We start from the raw sequence: 24,258 nt of genomic DNA, 5'->3' as shown, positions 1-24,258 counted from the left end.
CTCTACTCAAAGGTCTCTGGGCAGCTTACAACAATTAAAATACAATTTTTTTTTTTGCAACACAGTAACTCTGCTACCATTCTAGAAAAAGGCCCCAAACAAAATGGTATCTTTGAAGTCTGCTTGATATTAATAGCTTATACACCATATAGACCAGTGGTCCTCAACCTTGGGCCTCCAGATGTTCTTGGACTTCAACTCCCAGAAATCCTGGCCAGAAGAGGTGATGGTGTAGGCTTCTGGGAGTTGTAGTCCAAGAACATCTGGAGGCCCAAGGTTGGGCACCACTGATATAGATCATATGCATAGGCATATGGTTAAAAATCACAAGGCACAGTCTTCCTTAAAAACCACAAGGGCGCAGTCTTCCTGACAAATCACAAGGCACAGTCTTCCTTAAAAATCACAAAGCACAGTCTTCCTTAAAAATCATAAGGCACATGATACCTTCCAACCCTCCCCCCCCCCAAACACATGCCATGCTGCCCTTCAAAACACCAGACACGAATGGGGAGAGTTTTCACTCTAATATGTATACATTTTACACATCTATAATATAATTAAAATAAATAGGCATACATTTCACTGTGTTATTCATTATTTTCTCCTACATAACATTCCAGCAATATAGGTTCAAGCGGTGCATCTATGATTCCGGCATAAGAATTTTATGAAAATCTTTCACTTTCCAGTTTAGCCAGACAAAGATAGAAGTAATGCAAGGGCTGCCTCTGAAATATTTACAATGCACAACCCAGTTGTTACCAGACCCCAGCTCGTTGCTGTCGGTTTTGTCCATGTTCAAAAAACATGAAATCCTATACAAGGGACACAAACAAAAGACAATAGTTAGACAAATTTTTTTTAGAAGGCAAAGCCTTTCATTGCTCCATTTTAACTTTTTATTTTTTTAAAAAAAATAGCTGAAAATCAAACTTTAATAGGAAAACTCTTAAGGAATGGAACCCACAGAATCCAGAATAATACACAATTAGGGGAAGGCAGAAGAATATGTTTGCAGCTATAGCTGCATATGAATGGTCTTCTGAAATTATCTACACTACTTATGGGCACAGAATTGTGTAGGGGGTGGGAGGGGAGGCAATTTCACAGAATTTGTCCAAAGAAGAAAGCTTCCAACAGTTTCACAGATACAACCATCACAATGTTGGCAGTCTAGGCACCATTTTGCTTCCTCCTTAATTATTTCTACCAAGCACCATTCCAGGGCACTGTGGTATTGCTAGTCAGGAAACAGAGAGCCAAAATAATTGAGATTTTTAGACATAAATATTTAAAGTAACCTACTTGGGTAGGAGGGGGGGGGAAATAAAACTTCAGAATGTTTCTCAGAAAAAATGTCATCTGAGAAAATTTGCATCAAAAGTTCTGTAGTTTTTTGCACCTTACTACATCTTCCATTTGGATCAGCTGTTGTGTCTGTGCTCCCTGTACACTAACTGTCTGTCCTCTAAGTTTTATAGTGATTATGGGAGAGGGCTGTATTATGTTTTGCTCTAGGATTTCCTGTTGTGCATAACCTATCATATAATTTCCCTTACCTTTTATTTTCCAATTAAAAAAACTTTTTTTTTTGCAGTGACTTTTTGACTCTATTCATTTATCAAAACATTATGAGATAAAGTAGCTGTTTATCGCTCTGCAGATTTCCTGGCCAGCTCGCACATCCTGATTTGCAAAAGCCCTCTGGAAATACTCTGTTTCCCTGAAAATATTAATTAATTTTTGCTCCAAAAATGCAATAGAGCTTATGTTCAGGGGATGTTTTATTTTTGTCATGTACAACCAGCTACATTTATTCAAGCAGTCATGTCATCTTCTGGTTGCTGCACAAGAATGGAGGGCAGGGTTTCACTTAACTAGGGCTTATTTTGGGATTAGGGTTTATATTACGTGAATCCTGAAAAATCATACTAGGGCTTATTTTGAGGTTGTGTCTTATTTTAGGGGAAACAGGGTAGCTACCTTATGCCATTTGTGTACTTTATCTGAAGTGTGGAAAGCTGGAATTGGGGGGAGGGATTGCCAAGTGACACAGAGATAATTATACAATGAAAGACAAAGCATGCACACATATTTCTTAACTAGCCAGTAAGGGAAGATTAAGAACATCAACCCCACCTAAAAGTATTGCTCTGAAATGTCTTCTCATCTGAAATTCTTTTCAAAATGAATTTCTCTTCTATCAAAGAAAATGATCCAAATTTATCATGAGATAAATTTTGGCACAGTGCTAGCTGCTGGGTTTTCTGTTTCCATTTTCTAATAAATGACACAACTGCCTTGAAATGCAAACATCTAAATGGTCCATTCCATCATCCTAAGAATTCTGAATCACTCAGAATGTTTTCCTTCATCCATCTTGGATCAATGGGAGACTATAGTAGTTCCATAGTATAGACTGGTCAAAGCTACTGGAATGAAAGCAAGGACTTATGCCAAAGCTACCCACTGTACTTCCAACCAGTGCCAGCAAACCTCATCTGCTTTTTAATTAAGACAAGCACATGGGATATTTACAACACTGCCTATCAGCTATAACATTCAGAAATTCTGATAAGGTTCAAAGTGTCTCAGAAGAAACTGGGAGTCAGGCACATGAACAGAGTGCTTTCTGTTGTATTTAGTGAGTCATAATATAACCAATGGCCCAGCATGTGAGACTATTAGACTTACTATAAGGAAGCAAGCCCCAAGCATGACAGCTTTCATTTTAACATCAAGGTCCAATGGGAACTGGATTCCGAAGTTGTCTGCATCAGTAAAAGCTTCTTTCACAAAGCCAGTCCACTGCTTAGAAATTCTGCCAACTGTGTTCTTCTCATCTGTTGACTTTACCTTAAAAAACAACAACAAAACAATGAGGAAAGAAGGAGACAATCTTCGATGGCAAAAAGCCCTTGTAACAGATGTGAGGAAGTGACTGTTCATGCTAAACTAAATCTATTAGTCTTGCAGGTGTCACAAAATCTTCTCTCTTTTGGGTCAAATTCGAAGAATGAAGATATTTAAGCCATGTCTACACACTGTAGTAGCCCTATGTTATGCATCAGTTACCCCATTTTGTCAAAATGGTTAGAATGGAATGGCTAGACATACTCCTGCCAAACTATAATTACCATCCACATACATTTAGCAACAAATCTGAAGAAATGGTTAATTGGCCATGTGAAGACTTTCCATGTGAGGAAGAGTCCTGATTTTCATGGTTTCTTGCTCATGTTGAGAGTTTCTACCAAGCAGGGAATCTCTCTTCTCCAGACACACTGGTGAATGTGTGTTGAGAACAACAATACAGGGGTGTAGATAGGCATTCCACACTAAGCATGTTGAAAAAAACATTATTCTTTTAACACTCAAACAAGGTTATTTTTAAGTATATTTGGGTATGACTAGACAGGGAGGTTGTCTTGAGTTGATTTGGATCAATTTAAAGTTTCTAATGAAAGTTAAACTGCTGCTGTTGTTTATGCAATTTTAAGGGGCAACAGTCCACACCACACCTCAAATTGCTCTGTTTCTCACTAAGATCACAGCTGCCCATCATATTTTGTCATTAACACTCCCCGTCCCTGCTCTTTTAAAAAAGGATTTTTGGGAAGTGACATAGCACTGAATTGACATAACAGCTTGTGAAATTGCAGCACTTATCTGACACAGTTCTAAATTAGGCAAGACTAATAATAAAAAAAAATAGGGGGAGACACAAGAAGGGCTCATTTGAAGGGTATGGCAAAAGACTCTTCCTGTTGAAATTTTTCAAAAACAAAATTAGCTACTCGAAAATGAAATGAAAATTGTTTCATTCCTAATCTAACTTTTCTAAAAAAAATAGCTAACAATTCTGGAATATCAGTTGCAGAATATCACCTCAAATATGAGAATAATTATTACTGCAATATACATTTTTTTAAATTATTGGGTTGTGGCCAATTAGTGCCCCTGCACTGATGAAAGTCTTTTTGATACTGACAAGACTTTTCTTGGTTCAACAGGAAAATAGATCATTTTGGCTAATTCACTCTAGTCCACACAGTTCCTTGTCATCTGTAGTGGTCTTGCAGCTGGTAGCAAAGACCTGACTGTACTTCCTTTCAAGCCTGCAGTCTTAGGGCAGCAAAGATTTGAAAAACAGACAAATAAGTAACTCAGTAAGTGAGTATCCCCCACTCCCGAATGAAAAAGGCAATAGTTTTAAACATTAGAAGTGTCTACATTACACAGCTGCATTAGCTTGATACCATTTTAACTGTCATGGTGTACAGTCCTGGGATCTGTTGCCTAGTGAGATAGACTTTTCTATTGTAGGTCACGGATGTGTATTAGACATTTCAAGCAAAATTTCTGTTACCTCACCAAACTATAAATTCCAGGATTCTACAGTATAGGATAAAAGCATAGTCACTAAAATGACATCAAACTCATCTGATTATGTGGTGTAGCACAGAACTAAAATAAAATAAAATGCTGGTGTTTTCTTCACAGGCCCACTGGCCAGAGCCAATGGGATAAATATGGGGTGGGAAATGTTTGGCTGTCCAGTAATTACTACAATTCCCTTAAGTCTCATACCATTAGTTATGTTGTATAGGAGTGACTGGAGTTGAATTCCAGCAACTTTTAGAGTGCTGCACACTCCTAGCTCCTGTTAAGAGACTGAACTGTAAGGTTTGAGTATTAACTTACCTCAAAATTAATATCTTCACAACAGCTGCACACTATACAGGGTCCAACAATTTTCAGGATATCTTCTTTGGCTTCATTCTGTATGGTGAATTTAGGCAAACAAGGATCCCAGAGCTGTTTAATATATCCAACTGGCGTGCCTGGGGGGGCATGAACTTCAAGCTACAGGGAAAAATAGGTCATCCAGTAAGCAAGGAAGGAAGTTCAGGTTGGCCTTCATATACATATCATCTATCTATTTGTCTGTATTACGACCTAACCTCTGCCAAAATCAAATAAAGGAAAAGAAAGGAGTGTCAAACAAAGCAGTGTGTGTGTATGTGTGTTTATGTGTAGCTTCTTTTTGGAGTCAGAGAGGGAGAGAATCACATAACTAATGACTGAGGTCAGAGAGAGAAACATGACAGATTATTTACAACGGATCCTGATTTTTACAAAGATCGGTGCAAAAGAGAGGGAAGTGCTTTAAGATGGAATAAGAAAGGAAGTGGATGGCACAGGGTATATTCCACAGTGATAATCTCACATTGAAAAACATGGATTTAACTGTTTAGTTCTGTCAGAGAGCCTTGTCCCACATTGCAAGCAAAGAATAGGGTAAACCAGATAAGAAATATAGAATGGTTCTTCAGTCTCTTCCAATTGTGATTTCAATCATGGATGGAGCCTTGGGCCTACAAAATTGGTCCCATTTGTTTTATAGGATTTCTTTGTACAGCAGGTGCAAATTCTGTTCTGAAAAATCTAAGGCACAAAGGATTAAGCGTTTCTAACTCCTCTTATAAATATCTTTTCCTTCCATCCCAAAGCTTGAAAGGGATTATGAGAGCTGGAAAATATGGGAGAAGTAGGACGTTTTAATTACTGAAAACTGACCCCCTGCCAGTGAGGCCATTACCTCTCCGAAGTGGAAATTAGGCAACAGAATTTCAGCCACTGTAATATGTGAGTGCCTACCTCTACTATAAATACATTGAGTAGAAACCCTACAATCAAGGGCAGAACTCTGCAGCTTCACCTTCAGTTACAGAAGGATGTTAACAAGGGGTGGCACTCCTGCTGTTGTTGGGTTACAATTTCCAGAATCTCTAACCATTGGCTACTTTGGGTATGCCTATTGAGATTCGCAATTAAGTAACAATTGCCCACTCCTTGAGTAGAGTATATAATAAAGTATCGCAGAAAATGTGATTTCTGAGAGAACACAAGAGATGGCATTGCAGATATATTCTTGGAGGGAATTTCAGAAAGAAGAGTAGAGCCATTTAAGGGAACTGGTGACTTTTGGAAGGATGAAGGTGGATGACCTCGACAGGTGAAAGACACTGGCCACAATCTGTATGAAACTCAGACTACACAATACAGAGACCAAATTATTAAAAGATGGAATCTCCTTATCATTCAAATCATCTGATTGTCACAGCAGGAGTTTTTCACACCTTCCATCACTTGCAAATTAGCTTCATTTGTTTCCTGATTAGTCTTTAGGAGGTAAACATAGGCTTATCTGTGAATCTGGTTTCTCAGACCCAAATACCTGCCAAAATCACATTTCTAGAAATGAGATTTCAGCTTCTTTTGACATGTTATCTGTAACACAGACTTTGGTCTTGAGCTTGACGTATGTAAGGCTGAATGCAGAAGCACTGAAGGGTTTTGAAAGGAAGAACATAGATCATGGGCAGAAGCCATAAGTAGAGAATACAGTGATGTCATGAAAAATGGACTCCAAGAAGCAACAAGCAATTCACCTCTTGTAAGCAGCAAGGACAGCAGCAACTGGAGCATCTCAAAGGTCGTGTGAGTTCTATGACTTCTTGGCCTAGATTATCCATGATTTTCATTGTGAAGGGTCGTGATGGTCCACAGCAGTTGCGTGTACAGCAGTCATTCTCTTCAGCAGCAAAATACACCTTTTGACCCATAGCATTTTTTATTTCATATTTGTTGCATGTTTCAAAGCCAGTGATAACTGAAAAAAGAAAGGAACAGGAATGAAGGTGTTTGGCTGACCCAGATGTTTAACCATGAATCAATTTCTCCTTTCCTGTTCTAATAGTGGGGGTTGGGAACCAACGGCTTGTAGAACAATTACACTGTCACCATAGTCAGCAGCATTCACTGCCTATTACAGAGAAAGGGGAAGAAATACTCAGCAACCTTGTTCATAGATCTACCATAATTGTTGGTTCAGGTCTAAGAATCTTACAGTGGTTTGGCTTTAAGATGTAACATCCCTCCCATGGATACTAGACAAAAAGACTCATTTAGAATACATTCACATTCTGTGTATATGTGCATGGGGATGGCAGCAAAGAGGAAGAAGTACTGCATCCTTTGGCCCTGACAGAGACCTTAGCTGATCTGTGCAGAGAACATTTAAACATAACTGGGAAAACATACAGGGGAAAACAAATTATCTTGAGCTGGATAATGTCTGGGAACTTGATCTAACTCCAACCTTACTGAGTGCCAAGTCAAAGATTTGGCTGGAGCTCCTCTATTTTATGCTTCACTCAGTGATCCAACTTCATTCCTCAGCCCTTTTTCTCTTAAACGTAAGGAAAAGCAAAACACTCTTTGCCAGTACTTGTATGGATTGGTAGATTGCTGAAACCAGGACTCAGTTGGAGTCTACAAAAAGCCATCTACTGCAGCAGACTTCTGGAGGGAAGAGATATCCTGTTATCTTTAATAAGTAAGCTACAAGTTGAACCACACAGAACTGCAAGTAGAACTCAACAACGTCATTCATTTGGGTGAACAAGAAGGACTTTTTGACACAACATTTTGAAGCATTGATGACAGAGGAGTCTTAGGTCCTCTTGGGGGAAAAGGTGGAGTATAAACTAACTAACTAATTAAGTAAATAAATTAAGAAAACAGAAGGGAAGATGTCTGCAAATGGAAAAGCAGCAAAGGACCAAAGTGCAAAATTTGTAACATAGGCAATCCTGTCTGTCAAGTGAAAGGTAAGAACCTCATTATACAGAAGGGTCCTCAAGTTCTAACACAAATATCCGATTAAAACTTTTTTTTAAAAAAAGTAACAGTCTTCAAGAATCCAGATATACAGAATGTATAATTAGCAGACACAATTTCTAGCTAGCCTATCTCATGCACACAAAACATGAATTCCAGCAATGGAATTCATAATGTTTATCTTTAGAAATTAATTCAGGTAATCTGAATTAAGGTTTGAATAGACCAACCACCATTTTATTTTTGCTTAATGCCACCAAAGCAATCCTTTAGAGAAGCCTACATCTTAAAAATTCATATAGAGAATTTCAACAGCAAAGTTTGGCATCGATATTCTGGCACCAAGAGCAGTACACTTCCCCTCATCTGGAAAGTAAACACTGATAGAGGTCCTTAGAAAGCCAGTGTAAGAAACATTTAGATAACAATATGGAAAAATAGTCAGTGGATATCACACTTTGGCAAATGCAGCTGGGCTGAGTGAAGTCCATCTCCTTGCCCAGTCCTCCCCAGGGAAGTCATGAAAAAATGACACAAAGTAGGCCAGAAGACCCACTAGAATGGGGTGGTTCATATGTTGAACGCAGTGGATAGGTCTCTGAAAACTGAAGAGCATAATGAGCAGAATGCCACTCATGAGATGTGCTTTCAACTGATTATCAGAAAATTTCCTTTTTCTTGCATAACAATATGCCCCGTTCAGCACTGTCTGTGTAGCAACTGAAGTAGGGAAGTGATCTTTTTTTTCTGTCTGCTAGTTGCACATGCCTGAGTCTTGGATCTCAATGAATGTCAATTTCAGTCATATGAATTACAGAATAGGGAAATATGTATTAGTAGAGGGGAAAATACTTTTAAAATAGTATTGGAAAATAATGCCCCACCCCACTGAGAGCTGGACTGGTACTCCCATTAGCTCCAGACACCATAGTTATTAAAGTGGGAAAAATGAATTGCAGTCCACCATCTGGAATGCCACACGGTTTCATTCCTGCTCTAAACATTTGAGGCAAAATAATTCAAACTATTTTTCTATGCATTAATGATTTTAAGTAACATAAGATACATACTTTCCAGGAGTTCAAGCTGCTGATGAATTAATATCTGATCGATCTGTTATAGGATGAAAAGAATATATGTCAAATGTCAGAAACAAAATTTTGCATACACACACCCAATTGCAGCACACAATTATCTTAATGTGTCCTTTGTGTTTTTTATAGAGATAGCTCGGTAAGTAAAACCAACTCAACTCTAAACACATTTATTTATGAAGCAGCTTAAGTGGGAGACAAACACATGCATTTACAAAGCAGCTTAAGTGGGAGAAACATCATGATAAATGTGTCAAAAATTAGAATTGGATAAGCCAATTTTATGTCAGACTAACTGTGAGAGGACAAAAAGTAACTTTACGAATGCAGCTAAGGAATATATTATTGTGAGCAGAATTCTGGGCCAGTTCCAACAGAAGCTCCTCAAGCTGCCTCCATGTGGTGAGTGACTGTAAGCTATCAGTTTCAACAGCTGCTACGGCCATCCAGAGACAATTTGTTCCTGTCATCTCTCAATGTAGTCAACAGTCCAAATACTCACCAGTATCTTCAACTTCCTAAATCAAATTTTACCAGTACCTTCAACTTCCTAAACCAAAAGAGTTTAGCAAACAGGTACAGATAGAGAAGAGTTCTTCCATATTGCCATCATCTTTGCATGAATTCTCACACGTGAAGGAGCACAAAGAGATGGTCTTATTCTAGCACCTGATCAAGGATTGAGGTTTGGCATATGTTTTGAATCACAAAATGTACTTCAAAATATTTCTAGTTTGTGTAAGTAGGAAAGACAATAGTGACTACCAATTCCATAATACTCAGGTAATTATATGAATTTAACAATTCTACATTGGCGGCCATGTGATGAACAACAACCGTTTTAAACACACAGGACCAGAATCTTATTGTGATTGTGGAGGGATAAGCACACAAGCAAAGCTAGCTCTCTTTCTGACTGAATGTCTTGTGTCTGGCCATGCCCTTCTTACACAGTAAAAACTGCTTGTATGATCACCATTTTGCCCATGGTAAAACACGATAGGATTTTAGCAATATTTTAACTCTAAGCTCTATATAGTTCTTAATACTTTCACCTGTATGTGGCTGGATCTATGGGAGTGATGACTCAAAACATGATGTGACAAACTCAGTGGAACAATACAGATAGGTTTTCAGTTAGCAGACAGAGAAAGAGAGAATATGAAAAGAGAGGTACCTGGGTTAGATATTCCAAACCTGGGGGACAGTTGGGAGGTGGAGGTGGCGGCGGCATCCACATTGCACCAGGAGCACCATCAGGCTGACCCTGAACAGGGGGAGCCCCATAAGGTCCTGGATACCCCTGGAATGTATATGGAGGCTGACCTGGAGCAGCTTGCAAAAAACAGATTACCACAGTTAATTGATTTAACATAATAGCTTTCAGGGACATATAGCACAGCACAACACAGAGATAAGAAAACACAGGTATTCACTTGGACCATCTGAAGTGGATTGTTTTCTTCACTGAATCATATGCTGGGAGGCAGCTTAATGTACTGAATTCTTATATAATGCAATCCTATATATATCTATGCAGAAGGAAAACCTATTGAGTCAACAGAAGTTGCTACCAAATAGGCATGTGTAGCGAAGGAAGAGCAAGAAGTTGATCAGGATCTTTGCTTCTTTAACCACAGACTGGCAAAGACTTTAATTATCAACTTTTTAATAACACTAATAGTAAAGTGACTCCCACCCTCAATTATACTGCTAAAATGAAGAAAATTTGCTGAAAAGCTCTATTAATGTTAAGAATGCAAAACAAACTCTGGGTCTCAAACTTCTTTCATTTTAGATAAATGCCATTTCTATCAGGCTCCAGTTGGTCATTATTATTTACAAAAATAATAATTTTAGAGAAGTTCCTCTCAAAAGCCCAAAGGCTGCCTCTCCTTTATGTATGAGATTGCAAACTTAACCAGTTTCTTGCAAACAGGCAATAGCACTGAACTCAAAAGATATATAGTAGTTTCTAAAGAAGTAGCCATTCCAGTTTGTTTAATGGAAACAGGAATACAAAAACCACAGAAAAAAGAGGGAAGAATAGTATTATGGTATCATTAAGATTACTAGATTTCTTTACACTTCAGCTTTTGTGGATTTCAATCTATTTGGTCTATGTCTAAAACAGCAGATTGTAACCCACAAAAACTTTCACTGGGATAGATCTGTTAGCCTTAAAGCTCCTACAACATATTTCTTTTTCTCTTCATTTTTACTTTGTTCTAAAAATGTTATTATATATTTATATGCATTTCCTTCTAAGCACAGAAGATATATAATTTTTTGTACCACAAAGGCAGAGAAAACTGTTTCTTCAGTGAACATATTTCTCCACAATTTAAAGGATGCTCACCATGCATTTCTTTCTAGAACTGGATTTGATTTTTACAACCATAAACAATATGAAACTGTATAGGGCCCAACACTGGGCAAGGGATTTTTGGATATTTTGTTGTGTATTGCAAACACCATAATTCTCCATTCTGTGAGCTGCACCTGACAGATCCACAGCTAGAGACACTTATATCTGGCTCACCTGGAGAAAAGGCCTTCCTGGGAAGACTTTGTGGTCTAGAATAGACTGAGCTCTGCTCTAGTTTCTTGTCCAGAAAGGAAGCTGCCCCATTGCTAGTTGGGAGCTTTCTTTAGATTCTCCCCTACTGATTCAATGGGCCTACTCTACTTACCGCACTAAGCAATAGGATTTCAGCCTGTGTTTTTCCTCCCTTTTCCGTTAAATACCTTTTCTCCCCCAAGCCACTCATAATCTTTAGCAGGGAATGTTTTAGTAAGATGTCTGTTGTAATGGGAGGCATTTACTCAAGCACATACTGGATGAAATTTTGTTGCACAGTTATGCAAAAGGCACAACTTTTAGCAGCAAACTGTTATAAGTTAAGACTTTTTTGTAAGTATTATTTGTTGCACACCAAGTATCAACAGTAACAACAGATAACACTTATGGAGGTTTCTGAACTTACAGCAATTTACCACTAAAAGGTACACCTTTTGCACAACTGTGCAACAAGATTTTGGCCATTATTTAAAAGCCTCCCTATGCCTTACAATGGAAGTCCATAATGAACATAATTAGTTTTACAGTTTAGTTTATATTTTGCATTTTAACACTCCAGTTGTTATTTTTAATCCATGCCGCTTCCAGAAGCTAAGGGAAGCTTTCTTCTTTTCCACATTCTTATTCTTGCAAGAACCTTGTAAGGCAGGAAAGGTTGAGAGCAAATTTGCTGACCCCCTCAGGACCACCAATAGATTTTTTTTTTAGCTCAGCAATCGGGGCCTCTAGTTCACACTCAACATATTAACTACTGCACCACCTCTATGTAGGCATCCTTCAGTCTTGAGGGACTATGGTATGCTCTGAATAGAGGTTTTGGAACAGCATCTAGTGTGACTGAGAAGACCAGTTCGAGAGTGACAATCCCTTCCACACTGAAGACAAATACAGTCTGTCCCCTGTCCAGGTCCCTGGTTTTGCTGGTTTCGGGACTGCCTCTCTGCCTTGGCCTGCTGAACAAGTTTCTCTTCAAATTGGGAGAGGTCATGCTGCACCGCCTGCGTCCAGGCTGAACACTCAGATGTCAAAGTTTCCCATCTGTTGAGGTCCATTCCTAAGGCCTTCATATCCCGCTTGCTCCTGTGTGGAGAATTGGTGCAGGGAAAGCGCCCCAGAGGGAGACCACAGCTGCGATACTGCACCACAGTTCATGATGATACCACCAACCTGTATGGGAAGCTGCCTTATACCAAGTCAGACCACTACTTCACTCAGCTTAGTAATATCTATACATACTAGAAGTGAGGATTCAGAAGCCAATCAGAGGGAGTGTTTTCACCCTGAAATTTTGAAAATAATTTCCCCTCCACTGTTCCATCTAGAACAGCCTGTTTCCTCACTAGTGATAGCTACCAAAGGTTTCAAACAGGAGTCTTCCCTACAAGGGACTGAACATGGGACCTTCTAAACACAAAATACACTATATGCTGAACTATGGCCTTTACAGTTGTTTCTGCTCAACATTTTTGCTTTCCCACCTTTTCAGTGATGAGAACATAACATATTGACAATTCCCCCATCATTCTACAGTGTGGACAAGAGTATTTTTCTTCAGTAGCAAGCAAGGAGATGACAGTGTGCTTTTCCCCAATGACTTTTAAGTTCCAATGATCTACTGGATGCATTAGCTGAGTACGTGTCTCTTCCAAGAGATTAATGCATCCTTTTGATGTCTGAATATAAAAAGCCACATGGGAAGGGACTATTATTCACATAACTGCCATCTTGCATTTCCTACTATGCCAGCAGAATTAATGTATTTCAGAAAAGCAATGTTAGAGGCATAACTATATTTTCTCGTTACTACTACTGTTGTTGTTTATAAAGCTCTGTCACCTAGGCCTGAGCTCTGAACACAGATATATTCATGTGAAATTAGATGGTTAAAAGTGCCTCTATGTGTATAGATGTAGATAAGCAGGTACAATACATATGTAACCTAGGGCAGTCAAAAGATTTATTAATGATAATCAGTCATGGTCTAGAGATATTGTACTCTGGTGGTGCTCCAAGTCTCTTCAGGTTTCACTGACCATTGCACTTCTTACATATACTTTTATTTTACCTCTATCTATTTCCAGAGCATTTAGGAAGATAAAAGGTATCACAACTTATTTACATTTTCTTTTGTGAACTTTAGTAAAGAAAGAGATGGACCTGAAAACAATGAAATGAATTCTTCTTTCATGATTAGTTCCAAAGATAAAAACAACAAACTGATTTACTTAGTTACCAACAGCAACTCTAAACATCCGACATTAGGGTTGGGCATGCCAGACAGTGTTGGTTGAAAACTCCCAGCAAACCTAACCGTCATAAGCCAACAGTATGAGACATGAAGCTGCAGTCTGATTCTGACTGACAACAAAACTCAGAGGCATTAAAATCATGTCTGTGTGAGATACAACCTTGAATTCTGAATAAGGAACTTAGAAAGTTCCATATCTTTTCATTGACAGAACCCCAGAAATATCTAGCTTCAAAGGTCAGGTCCTAGGATGTCAACAAGCATTTAATATTAAATATAATCCACATCTGTACTCTTACAGTTCCCCCATTGCTACTTTTCTCCTGGTGTCCCTGTTTTTATCACAGACTTACAAGATGACTAAAAGCATGCAATGAACTTTAGGCAATCTTTGTAAACTTATTTTCCCCCAAAGGTTGAGATGAACGCCGATGACTTAGTGTCCTAATTTCTCATTGTCTGAAGTTTCTGTCATTGTGTTACTACCACCACCACCTCTAGAATGAATCTGACAATTTCTATAAATGATGAAATTAAACAACTCCCAGAATGCACATCTCAACTCCCTTTACTTTCTCTGGTAAAGCCACGAGGAAGAGACCGGAAGTTCCTCCTTGTAGCTTTAATGGAGAAGGTAACTAGAAATTCCTCCCATTTTTCAATTAACTGTGGTACTTTGTTATGTAAGAATGCCCAAGCATGCCTCTGGGAAACAAATAAGGACCCAATCCAGAGTTTGATGTAGGCTTCTTTTCTTAAACCAGGAGTGGAAAATATCTGTCCAGTCATAGAAGGCATCCTTAGTATTTTCTGTCTCCAGCACAGTTGACCATAGAATGGTAAAGACTCACCTTACAAAAGACTATTGAATCATTTATTTATAAACTTGGGGATTAAACTAAACACAAATAAGTTAATGATCTAGAGAGTAGACAGAATACTTTAAAAACAGCATTACATGAGAAAGATGGGAGAGCAGTGGATCCTTTAAGAAATAAATGTTTTCTTTTCCTTGACAGGTACATGGGATGCACGAAAGGCACACGTACAAAGAAATTCCTCACTAGTTTCCATTCAAAAGTTTTCTGAGGTAATAATGTAGCTTCATTTCAATGTAGGAATGTTTTCTTCTAAAAATAGATGCTTTTGCAACAACGTAACCACAGAATGTTCTTAGTTTGCAAGGTGTTTTCTGTCTGTACAGAATAGTTTGCTTTCTGTTTGTTTTTGGTTTCAAAGTAACAGTAATAATACTGGCTTTTTATGTCATACCTACCTATAGAAATCCTGAACAGTTAAAAAGAAGTAGAAGGTTCTGGCTGATTGGGATCGTGGACATTTTCACAATAAATTTGCATTTTGGGAGAAGTCGAATGAAAAGTCTGCATACATATGAATGTTTTACCTGCAAAGCCCGGTCCAGGAGGATATTGACCTGGTCCTGCAGCATACTGAGGGTATCCATATTGTGCCTGTGGTCCAGGATATCCAGATCCAGGGTAGCCAGGAGCTGGTGGGCCTGGCGCTGGTTTATTTGCTGAAATAAAGGAAGAACAGATGTTCAACCTTAACCTTTTCCTCCTTGAGCAACGTGTTTTGGTTATTATAGATTCCTACCCCCATCCTGTGCCCACCAAAGACTTCCTGGTACAGAAAGGAACCTTATCACAAGAAGACAGGAAAATCTCAATTCATTTACCAGCCTCAATGATGATCTCATGCAGCTCTCACAGCTGCATGAGATCACCATATATTCCAATAAGATTGTGGCATTCAATGGCTTTAAAGGCCAAGCGCCAGTGCTCAACAGGCACAGCCTTTTTTTTGCTAAAGGAATATACTAACCACTGGTATTGAAACATTTATTCTGCCTTGCAATTGCAAGAAGCACAGATGCTCCAGCAAGAAAAATATGCTAGAAAACTTAGTTACAGCACCTAATTCAATTATAGACAACAGGCTCATCAACTCCTACCTTCCTGGAACTTCTAAGAAATGTTCTGAAACTGCTACAAAGTATCAGTCAAGAAATAAAGGGGGAAACATATTACTTACATGTCATTTTTTTTCAGTCTGTGTGTAATTATTTCTGTGGAGGGAAAAAAGCAAAAACATAGCAGCTTTTAACAACTTGTTATGTTACTCAGGTTTTAGTAAATTCGAAATGTACTTGGACTAGAACCATACACTACATTGAGAATATATCAAATCATTTTGTTTTTGATCCCTTTACTTTCAGTTGTTTTATTTTTACTTCACCTACACAATACTAGCTGTATTCACATGCAATGGTAGGTTTAATATGGTTTACTGCAAATAAGCCAGCAGTTGGTGCACACAGCCTGTAAATTCTCACTTTGCACCTTGAGTAACCAAGCATTAGCCCCACTGAATCCAACGAGAATGTTAGAAGCATTCTGCCAAGTATTTACTTTCATAATTCAAATAATGAAATCCCACCATGTATGAATTTGCTCTGAGGAGAATTTTTCTTCTTGCTTGATCTTTTGTTAATTGACCTATATACTCTGCAATGATGCTGAAGTTGTTTCAATGTAAGTAGCTTAAGATAGTTACCTTTCTTATTTTCCAGTGTTCTGGAATTGCCCTAGGCTTAAATCTTTTAAATATAATAATCTTAGAACTCAAGTGCTGGAAGACAGCCTATGGATCATTGAGCCCTGTCCCTGTCAAGGAGGCACAGCGAGGAATCGAACTCCCAACTTCTGACTCTGCAGCCCACATGCTTAAACCACTAAGCTAGAAAGTGCATTTGCTTCACAAACTTTTGATCACTCTTGAACTTTTTGGAACTGACCTCTGATAAAATAATAAAAATCTTACAGCATTTTGTTTATTCTGGAAGAAGAGGTTGGCACTAAAGAAAGACCCTGTCTCATGTCCCTACTAGACCCTTTTATGTTTTGTGGTTATTTTGGTATTCCTACCTCATAGGGTTGATGTGAAAATTAAAGAATGTGAACTTTGGGAACTCCCTGGAACTATAAGGATTCAGGGTGATTCAGAGAATTGGCAGGGTGATTTTACCCAGCCATTAATTAGCATACTGACCCTCCTGAAACTTACTAGACCAAAAAAGCCTGGATAGTGTGGCTAAGTGGTTTGTGAGAGCCGCTTTGTTACAACCATAATCTTAACAGCATGTCCTTTCAAAGTTCCTTTTGCAATGGAGAGATTACAACAGATTTTCCTGCTATTGTGCGTTTCCTCCCTCTCACAACAGAGTTCTTTCTGCAAGCCATTTCATTAAAATCTAGTTCTTTACTAAATAAACAAACCAAGTTGTTCTCTGTGAAGCATACCACTTCCTGGAAGTACATGCATACTGGATTCATTATTCCTCTTTGCTCAAAATAGGAATTTTCCCTTGCAAAGCCAGTAATGAAACTATGTGACCTTTATATCAGTGGCCATAGAGTAGCCTTGCCCAAACAAACAAAGTTACTTCAGAGTGCTGTCCTCTGAAGATGCCGGCCACAGAGACTGGTGAAACGTCAGAAAGAACAACCTTCAGAACACGGCCAAAGAGCCTGAAAAACCCACCACAACCATTAGATCCCGGCCATGAAAGCCTTCGCGAATACAAAGTTACTCAAATTTCCAGAGAGATAGCTGTGATAGTTATTTCGGGGGGGGGGGGGGGCGACTTTTTTTTTTTAATAACAAGTGACTAACTTTGCAATAAGAATCATAACAAGTAATTCTCAAGTCAGCTATAATCCACTGAAACATATAATGAATAGAAATGGGCATGAAGACCAAAACGGAAATTCATGAAAAATCATCAGTTCATTGCTTTGGATTGGTTCGGGTTCATCCAAACCATACAACCCGAACTTTCCTGAAGCAATAAATTTTGGGGCAATTTAAAACCTTCTTGTTCATTCCTACCCTACCACTCCCTTCCTACTCCTCCTGCCCACCTCCTCCACCATGGCAAACAGCAGCAGACTTCTCTTTGGGCCACCTAGCTTGCCCTGTCTGCCTATGGCCTGCCAATCAGCTGATTGGTAGGCCATAGGCAGACAGAACAGGTTGGCCTGCCTGAAGGGAAGCCAGCTGTTGTTTGTAGCAGTGCTTGCATTGGTGGTGGTGGGGTGGGCATCCTTGGGCTGTCTTAAGAAAATTCTGGCTTGTGGCTTGTTGGTGAAACATTTGGCAATTTGTGGTTTGTGGTTCATCAACCCTGACAAACCACAAATCAAGACAAATTGCCACTTTGGCAGTTAGTGCCCATCTCTAACAAGGAGTTAAAATTACTCAAGGTATTTGCAATCGATTTCAACTTTGAACACTGTTTGTTTTGAACAAAATTCTTTTAAGAGCAGGAAAGCACACCTCTCCCCCTTCAGTTGTTATAGAAGTACATCTCCCACTCTCACCACTGGTCTTGCTGGCTATAAAGCGGGAGTTTAGCTGTGTCTGTAGGATTCCGACTTCCACAAGCATCTTCACTGTGGAAGCAAAGAGGTTTATAACCAAATTCTCCCCCATCTCCCTAGCTTCAAATACCATGGAGGCACACATGTAGAGACCAGAAACCTGAAAGTAAAGGTCTCTGTGAAAAAAACATGGGAAGAGTGTTTTAATATAACTCAGTGATTTAGGTATCCAGCTGTGGATCCAGAGATTGGGTGTTTGATTCCCCACTGTGCTTCTTTTCAGTAGACCCAGCCTACGTGGCCTTGGGCAAACTGCACAGTTCCAAGACAGATTAGGAGCAGCTCTGAATCCACTGATACAAAGCCTCTGCATTTACCAAACACATTTCCTCAAACAGGGAGAAAAACACCAGGGTGTGTCTATGACAGCCAGAGCCAGCCATGAGTGTTAACTTACAGACAGCGGACAACTGAATCTGAGGTTATGACACCAAGACAGCGGATAACTAGAAAAGGCAGACAACTCAAACCTGTGGTTTGTAAATTTGACAGCTTAAGCATTGCCCCTGCATTGTGACTAATGGATGGAGAAGGAGTGAGCACCTTTGGCAACCCTGGGTGCAAGGGGCAAGTTGCACTAGACTGAGAAACAATAGAAAATGTCCAAATAAATAAATAAAAATTACAATAGGATCCCTGTATCTGCAAGACCAGTATCTACAGTTTCACTTGCTCATGACATCCCACAGCCCTATATACAACATACAAGAGCACCCTCTTGTGCCCTTCTCCCACCTCCTTGTATGTTTTATATGAACACTGCCTGGCCTTGTTCTGGAATGGACTAAGGCTAACAGGCTGAATCTGAATAAGATGAAGATCCTCCTTCTGGAGGGTCCCTCCAGACAGGTTAGGGAGCTGTCTTCCCAGGTTGGGTGGTGTAACCCTCCCACTTGGGTATCAAGTTCAGAATCTGGACATATTCCTGAACCCAGCCCTTTCATGTGAATCCCAAACTGCAGCTGCACCCAGGTCAGCCTTAACCAACTGAGGCTGATTGCCCAGTTGTGCCCCTACCTGTACAGGGGGGCTGCAGTCGAAGATGTTTGCATATGCACTGGTGATTTCAAATATGTTCTACTGTAATGCTCTCTATGTGGGTTTTCCCTTGAAACTGACCTGGAAACATTGGCAGGTACAGAACACAGTTACCAGGCTGGTGTCAAATGTGAGTAAGTTCAACCACATTTCCCCAGTCCTGACTTGCCTGCATTGGCTGCCTGTGTTGTTCTAGGCCAGGTTCAAGGTTTTGGCTCTTACTTATAAAGTAGATCTTGCTACTTGTCCGAGCATCTTTCCCTAAGAACCTCAGCCCACACATCCCAATCATCTCATACCATGCTTCTGAAGGGGTCCAGTTAATACATACTGTATAAAATGTATCTTCGCCTAACCGTAGCCATCTTGCTTTCTGCAACTTGCTTCGCTATATTAATGTGTAAACCAGTCATATTAAGGTTTTGCTGAGACAGGCAAGAATGAACAAGGGAGGAGAGGGTGTCCATCTGAGTTCCTTCCAATTTACAATTAAGGTATTTCTAAATTAGAAGCCTGTCCTTGGGAAGTCAGGCATCTGACATGGAGAAATGAATTACTGCCCACAGCCCAGTTCTTGCAGGAATTCGTACCAATTACAGAATCCCCTCCCATTTCTCCTCCTCCTCTCAACCCCCTTTAGCCCCTCTTTCATGTTTTGCCTTAGAAAAATGTATACTTTTTGTATCGGGGGTGCACTTCTTCTCCGCATGTTTTCTGCATGTGAAGTCTGTGCCTATTTGCTTGCTTTCAGCTGAAAATAAATATCTATTCGATCTCTCTGACTGATTAATGCATTAGACATGAAAAACCAGGAAACAGTCCTGGTACTTCCATTCTTAAGGGATGCCACACTGAGAGAGGCCACAAACCAGACCCTCACAGTTGTGGCTCCATCCCTATAGAATGGGCTCCCTATAGGGCTGGCCCTCGCCCTGGCCTTCTCAGGCTTCAAGCTGTTCACAAAGCTGTTCACTGAAGTCTTTGAGGATATCCTCTCCTAACACATTATTGTTTGATATTCTGATATTGCCCATCTTACCATAATTTTTTTTAAAGTTGAGTAATGGATTATATTATTTTGATTATTTGGTTATATGTGATTAGTTTTTTTCTTTTGTTATTTCATTTTATATTGACTTCACTTCTGATGTAAACTCCCCAGAGTAGTGCCCAGCACTAATCAGGCAGTACAAAAGTTAAATAAATAAATAGGGTTCATATATCTGCGGTTTCAGGTACAGTATCTATGGTAGATCATAGAACCCATCTCTTGCAGATACAGGGGTCCAACTGTAAACCCAGAAGTGTCTGGATGTTCACATTTTTTAAAAAAGTAGGATCATTTTAAACTTCTCACTGGGCATGCAAAAACAGCCTGAGGGTACAACATGTGACCCATTAGCCACACTTTAGCCACAGTTGTTTAAAAATTGCTGTACCTTATCTATTAATAAGGCTACCATCTGTGATCTTGAAATGGCTGATAGGCTTGAGCATGAAACCTCTCTCTCTTGTTCCTTATACTTTATTCACAGCCATATTACACTACTTCTCCCTTTAAAGGATGATAAAGTATAGCCCTTCTTAACTTTCCTTTCAGGAAAACCTCCCAGCCACATCCTACTCATATCTCAATTAAGCTACTATTTTCTTTGATCTACTAGTGTCTCACCTTTGCATTCTCAGATCCACAAGGCACTCCATTATCAAAGTTATTTATCTCCCTAGCAGGTACATTTGTATCCACACCCAGATCCAGCACAAGCTCAAAGTCCCCTTTGTCCCCCTTCTGCTCTCATACATCCCTGCGCGTCTTCCTTATTTCAAACCTCCTGTTCAGAATCCACCTCTTCTATAAAGCCATCAGCACAACCTCATAGTTCCCATGTCTAAATTTACCTAGTTAGGACTTAAACTGGCCTTCTCTGCCTGGGCCTTTCTCAGTAAGGTAAAGGTAAAGGTTCCCCTTGACAAGTTTTGTCCAGTCGTGTTCGACTCTAGGGGGCGGTGCTCATCCCCGTTTCCAAGCCATAGAGCCAGCATTTTGTCCGAAGACACTCTTCCATGGACTTAGACACGGAACGCTGTTACCTTCCCACCAAGGTGGTCCCTATTTATCTACTTGCATTTGCATGCTTTCGAACTGCTAGGTTGGCGGGAGCTGGGACAAAGCGATGGGCACTCACTCCGTCGCGTGGATTTGATCTTACAACTGCTGGTCTTGTGACCCTGCAGCACAGGCTTCTGCAGTTTAGCCCACAGCGCCACCACGTCCCTGGGCCTTTCTCAGTAGCTCTGGACTAAAAGCCCTACTGCCCCAACCATTGGACATTATGGCTAGAGGCTGGTGGAATTTGAAGCTCAAAACATGTGTACAACAGGTTCAGGGAAGGTGGCACTAACTATGGAACTGAAAGAGTCACATGTGAATTCTTTGCCACCCCCTCTCCTCCCCTCTGTTGTTGTGGCGCAGTTGTGCCTCCTGGTGCAGTGGTTAAACCGCTGTACTGCAGCCAAAACTGTGCTCACAACCTGGGGATCAATCCCAGGTAGCTCAAGGTTGACTCAGCCTTCTATCCTTCCGAGGTCGGTAAAATGAGTACCCAGCTTGCTGGGGGGGGGCAATGTGTAGCCTGCATAATTAACTTATAAACCGCCCAGAGAGTGCTTGAAGCGCTATGGGGTGGTATATAAGCAGCACACTTTACTTTGCTTTGTTATAGTGCTGTCAAGTCAGAACTGACTTACAGAAACCATAGGGTGGCTTTCAGGGCAAGTGGGATAGATAAGGAGTGGTTTTATTTATTCTACTCTCTCAGACAGTTTCCATGGCTGAGTAGTGATTTGAACCCTGTTCTCCAGAGTTCTATGAGCCACTCTGTCCACTACACCACACTGGGAACTCCACTTTCCTCTGTTACCTCATACAGTGGGGTCTTGATTTGAGAACTTAATCCGTATTGGAAGGCAGTTCTCAAGTCAAAAAGTCTGTAAGTCAAGTCTCCATTGACCTACATTGCATTGAAAACCGATTAATCCCGTAACAGGCCGTTTTTGTTCCATTTTGGGTTTTTTCTGGTCTGTAAGTCAAATCTCAGTCTGCAAGTCAAACCTAAATTTTGCGGCCAGAGAAGTCTGTAACTCAAAAAGCCTGTAAGTCAAGCTGTAAGTCAAGGGTCCACTGTATCCATAAACAATAAAATCCACCACCTATGGATGTCCACAGTTTTAGAAGAAAAAGTGGGGAAATGGACCACATCAGGGGTTCCTTGTTTGTTTTGGAGTGCCCATAGGGCACCACAAGTAGAGAGTCATCACTTACGGGCACAGCACTTCCCCAATAAATTCTTCATGTTCAACCTAGCAGTTTTTTGTTCTCCTAAAAGCCATTTCATAATTCCACCTGGGGATAGGGAAGTAATACACAGTGTCTGGAAAGAAACTGTTGATGTCAAAGAAGGAGGAGAATGATAGTTCTCCATCCCCGATAGAGCCCCAAGCCTTTCCTGGCCACTCCAACTGTTGACACACTCAGGAGGGCTCAGAATGAGGTCACGAGGAGAGGGGTTATATATACAGTATTTATTCCCTTGCAACTGCTCACCAAGTCATTTTATGTATGGGGGAGGGTGAAGGAGTGAAAGACTTCATCTAAGATTTACATTCTGCAATGCTCTGTTTCATTCTTCTCCAGCTTAGTTTACTACACTTTATCGTACTGGGGTGTGTGGATCCATACCAGCATTCTTCTTACTGGGGTCGTGAAGTTGCTGGGTCAGAATCATTAGGGTCTCTGATCCTCTCACTCTCATCTTTTGTTTTTTGGCACGTTTGTTTTGCGTTTTAGGTGATGGTGCAAATAATAACTTGCCCATCTCTCTATGCCGCCTTTCTCTCTATCGTGGGCTGTGCGCCTTTCCCGGAGTACTGAAGGTCTGGCACACCCTCCCCGGCGGTGTGTGTGTTTGTAGTCCCCCCCCCCAACTCAAGGTCTTCTGCGTTTCCCCAGATGTGGATGAGTTTTTTTTCATGGAGATTCATAAGGCACAAACATCATGACGTCAGAATATCACCAACTGGGTAAAGGACAGGCTAGGTGCCCATGTGTGCCCCCCGGATGGAAACTTCGAGAGACCCTCCCCACCCCCGTGCTCAGGCTCCCTCACGATTCGCCGCTTGCCCTTGGATTGATAAGGGCAGCAACTCACATTCCTCATCATCACCACTGCACGCGCGGTGAAAAAAGCCCTCAAGACAGAGTATATATTTTTTAAAAAGCTGCTATTGAGCCCTTAGAATGAAAAGGGCTATTGAGGACGGGGCGTAGGCGAGAGCCCCCCCCCCCCATCTACAGCCGCTTCTGCAGAAACGAAAGCGAAGCTCCTCTGCGAGCGGCGCCCATCTCCGCTCCCAGCACGCCTTCGTTTCCCCCTTGCTGGCTGAGGGGGCAACGAGACATTTTCTCACAACGCCCGCCCCCCCCCGGCGCCCTCCGACTCCTCCAGGCCACCCGGGGTGGTGTCGAAGATCTCCACCAACGGCTATAATGACCCCTCTCTCCACCTTGCTCCGTCGGTTCCTAACTCTTCTCTCCCCGCCCCCCCCCCGCGCCAATACACACTGTTTTCAACCACCGCCCTTTCCCTCAGCTCCTCGCAGCCGCCGCCGGCAGACGCCGGTTACCTGGGAGAGCTCCGCCGCGCTGCACCTCGCCTCGCCCGCTGCTGAGCCAACCGTCCGTCGCCTCGGCGGATGAATGAAATCTGCCCCTTACGGGAAAGGCGGAACTGCGGGTGGAGGGAAGGTCCGGGCCTCGAAAGCGAGCAGCGGAGAGGGGCGAGGAAGGGAAAGGCGTGCCAAGCCCTCTGGCGTGGGCGGGTCGCGGAAGGAGGAAGGACCCTCGGGGGACTTTCCCCTCTGACGACATCTTCGTTGACGCGGATCTGGGGTGCGAAGTACGATTTGGGTTAGGGTTGAAAGCACGTGAGGCCGTGTTTACTTTTTTTGCCCCGAAGGAACGCTTTCGAGATTCCCCCCCCCCCCGGGTTCCGCTGGCGTTGCTCCAGGGCTGCAAGGCGATTCCTTGAGAGTAAATCCGATTAAAGCATTCGTTCCGGGTAACCACAGCACGCCTTGGGGCTAACA

General features: G+C 41.1%; 1 protein-coding gene and 1 long non-coding RNA gene across 2 annotated transcripts; one reads left to right on the top strand and one right to left on the bottom strand.

The window, feature by feature from the left end:
• The first annotated feature begins 290 nt into the window (after window positions 1-290).
• Window positions 291-599, top strand: LOC144587807 (uncharacterized). The gene is made up of 2 exons (XR_013542967.1): window positions 291-331; window positions 385-599. It is a non-coding gene; the product is annotated as an uncharacterized LOC144587807 (long non-coding RNA).
• Window positions 509-23,977, bottom strand: LOC110073042 (phospholipid scramblase 2). Its single transcript, XM_020781850.3, has 9 exons — window positions 23,797-23,977; window positions 15,668-15,701; window positions 15,018-15,149; window positions 9,961-10,118; window positions 8,760-8,802; window positions 6,459-6,679; window positions 4,708-4,869; window positions 2,698-2,859; window positions 509-818 (listed from the first exon to the last, which is right to left on the bottom strand). Exons 2-9 carry the CDS (start codon window positions 15,672-15,674, stop codon window positions 762-764), a joined length of 942 nt encoding a protein of 313 aa, XP_020637509.3. The 5' UTR covers window positions 15,675-15,701; window positions 23,797-23,977; the 3' UTR covers window positions 509-761.
• Window positions 23,978-24,258: the final 281 nt, after the last annotated feature.

Source organism: Pogona vitticeps, chromosome 3 (assembly GCF_051106095.1).
Source record: "Pogona vitticeps strain Pit_001003342236 chromosome 3, PviZW2.1, whole genome shotgun sequence".
Taxonomy (NCBI): Eukaryota; Metazoa; Chordata; class Lepidosauria; order Squamata; family Agamidae; genus Pogona; species Pogona vitticeps.
Note: the sequence above shows the minus strand (reverse complement) of the source record. Positions and strands in the feature narration are given on the sequence as shown.

Excerpts from the sequence above, each read along its gene's own strand:
- LOC110073042 (XM_020781850.3), bottom strand. Across the intron at positions 2,860-4,707 it reads GTGAAGATATTAATTTTGAG|GTAAAGTCAACAGATGAGAA; the intron begins GTAAGTTAATAC and ends TTGTTTTTTAAG. Across the intron at positions 819-2,697 it reads TTGGGGCTTGCTTCCTTATA|GATTTCATGTTTTTTGAACA; the intron begins GTAAGTCTAATA and ends TCCCTTGTATAG.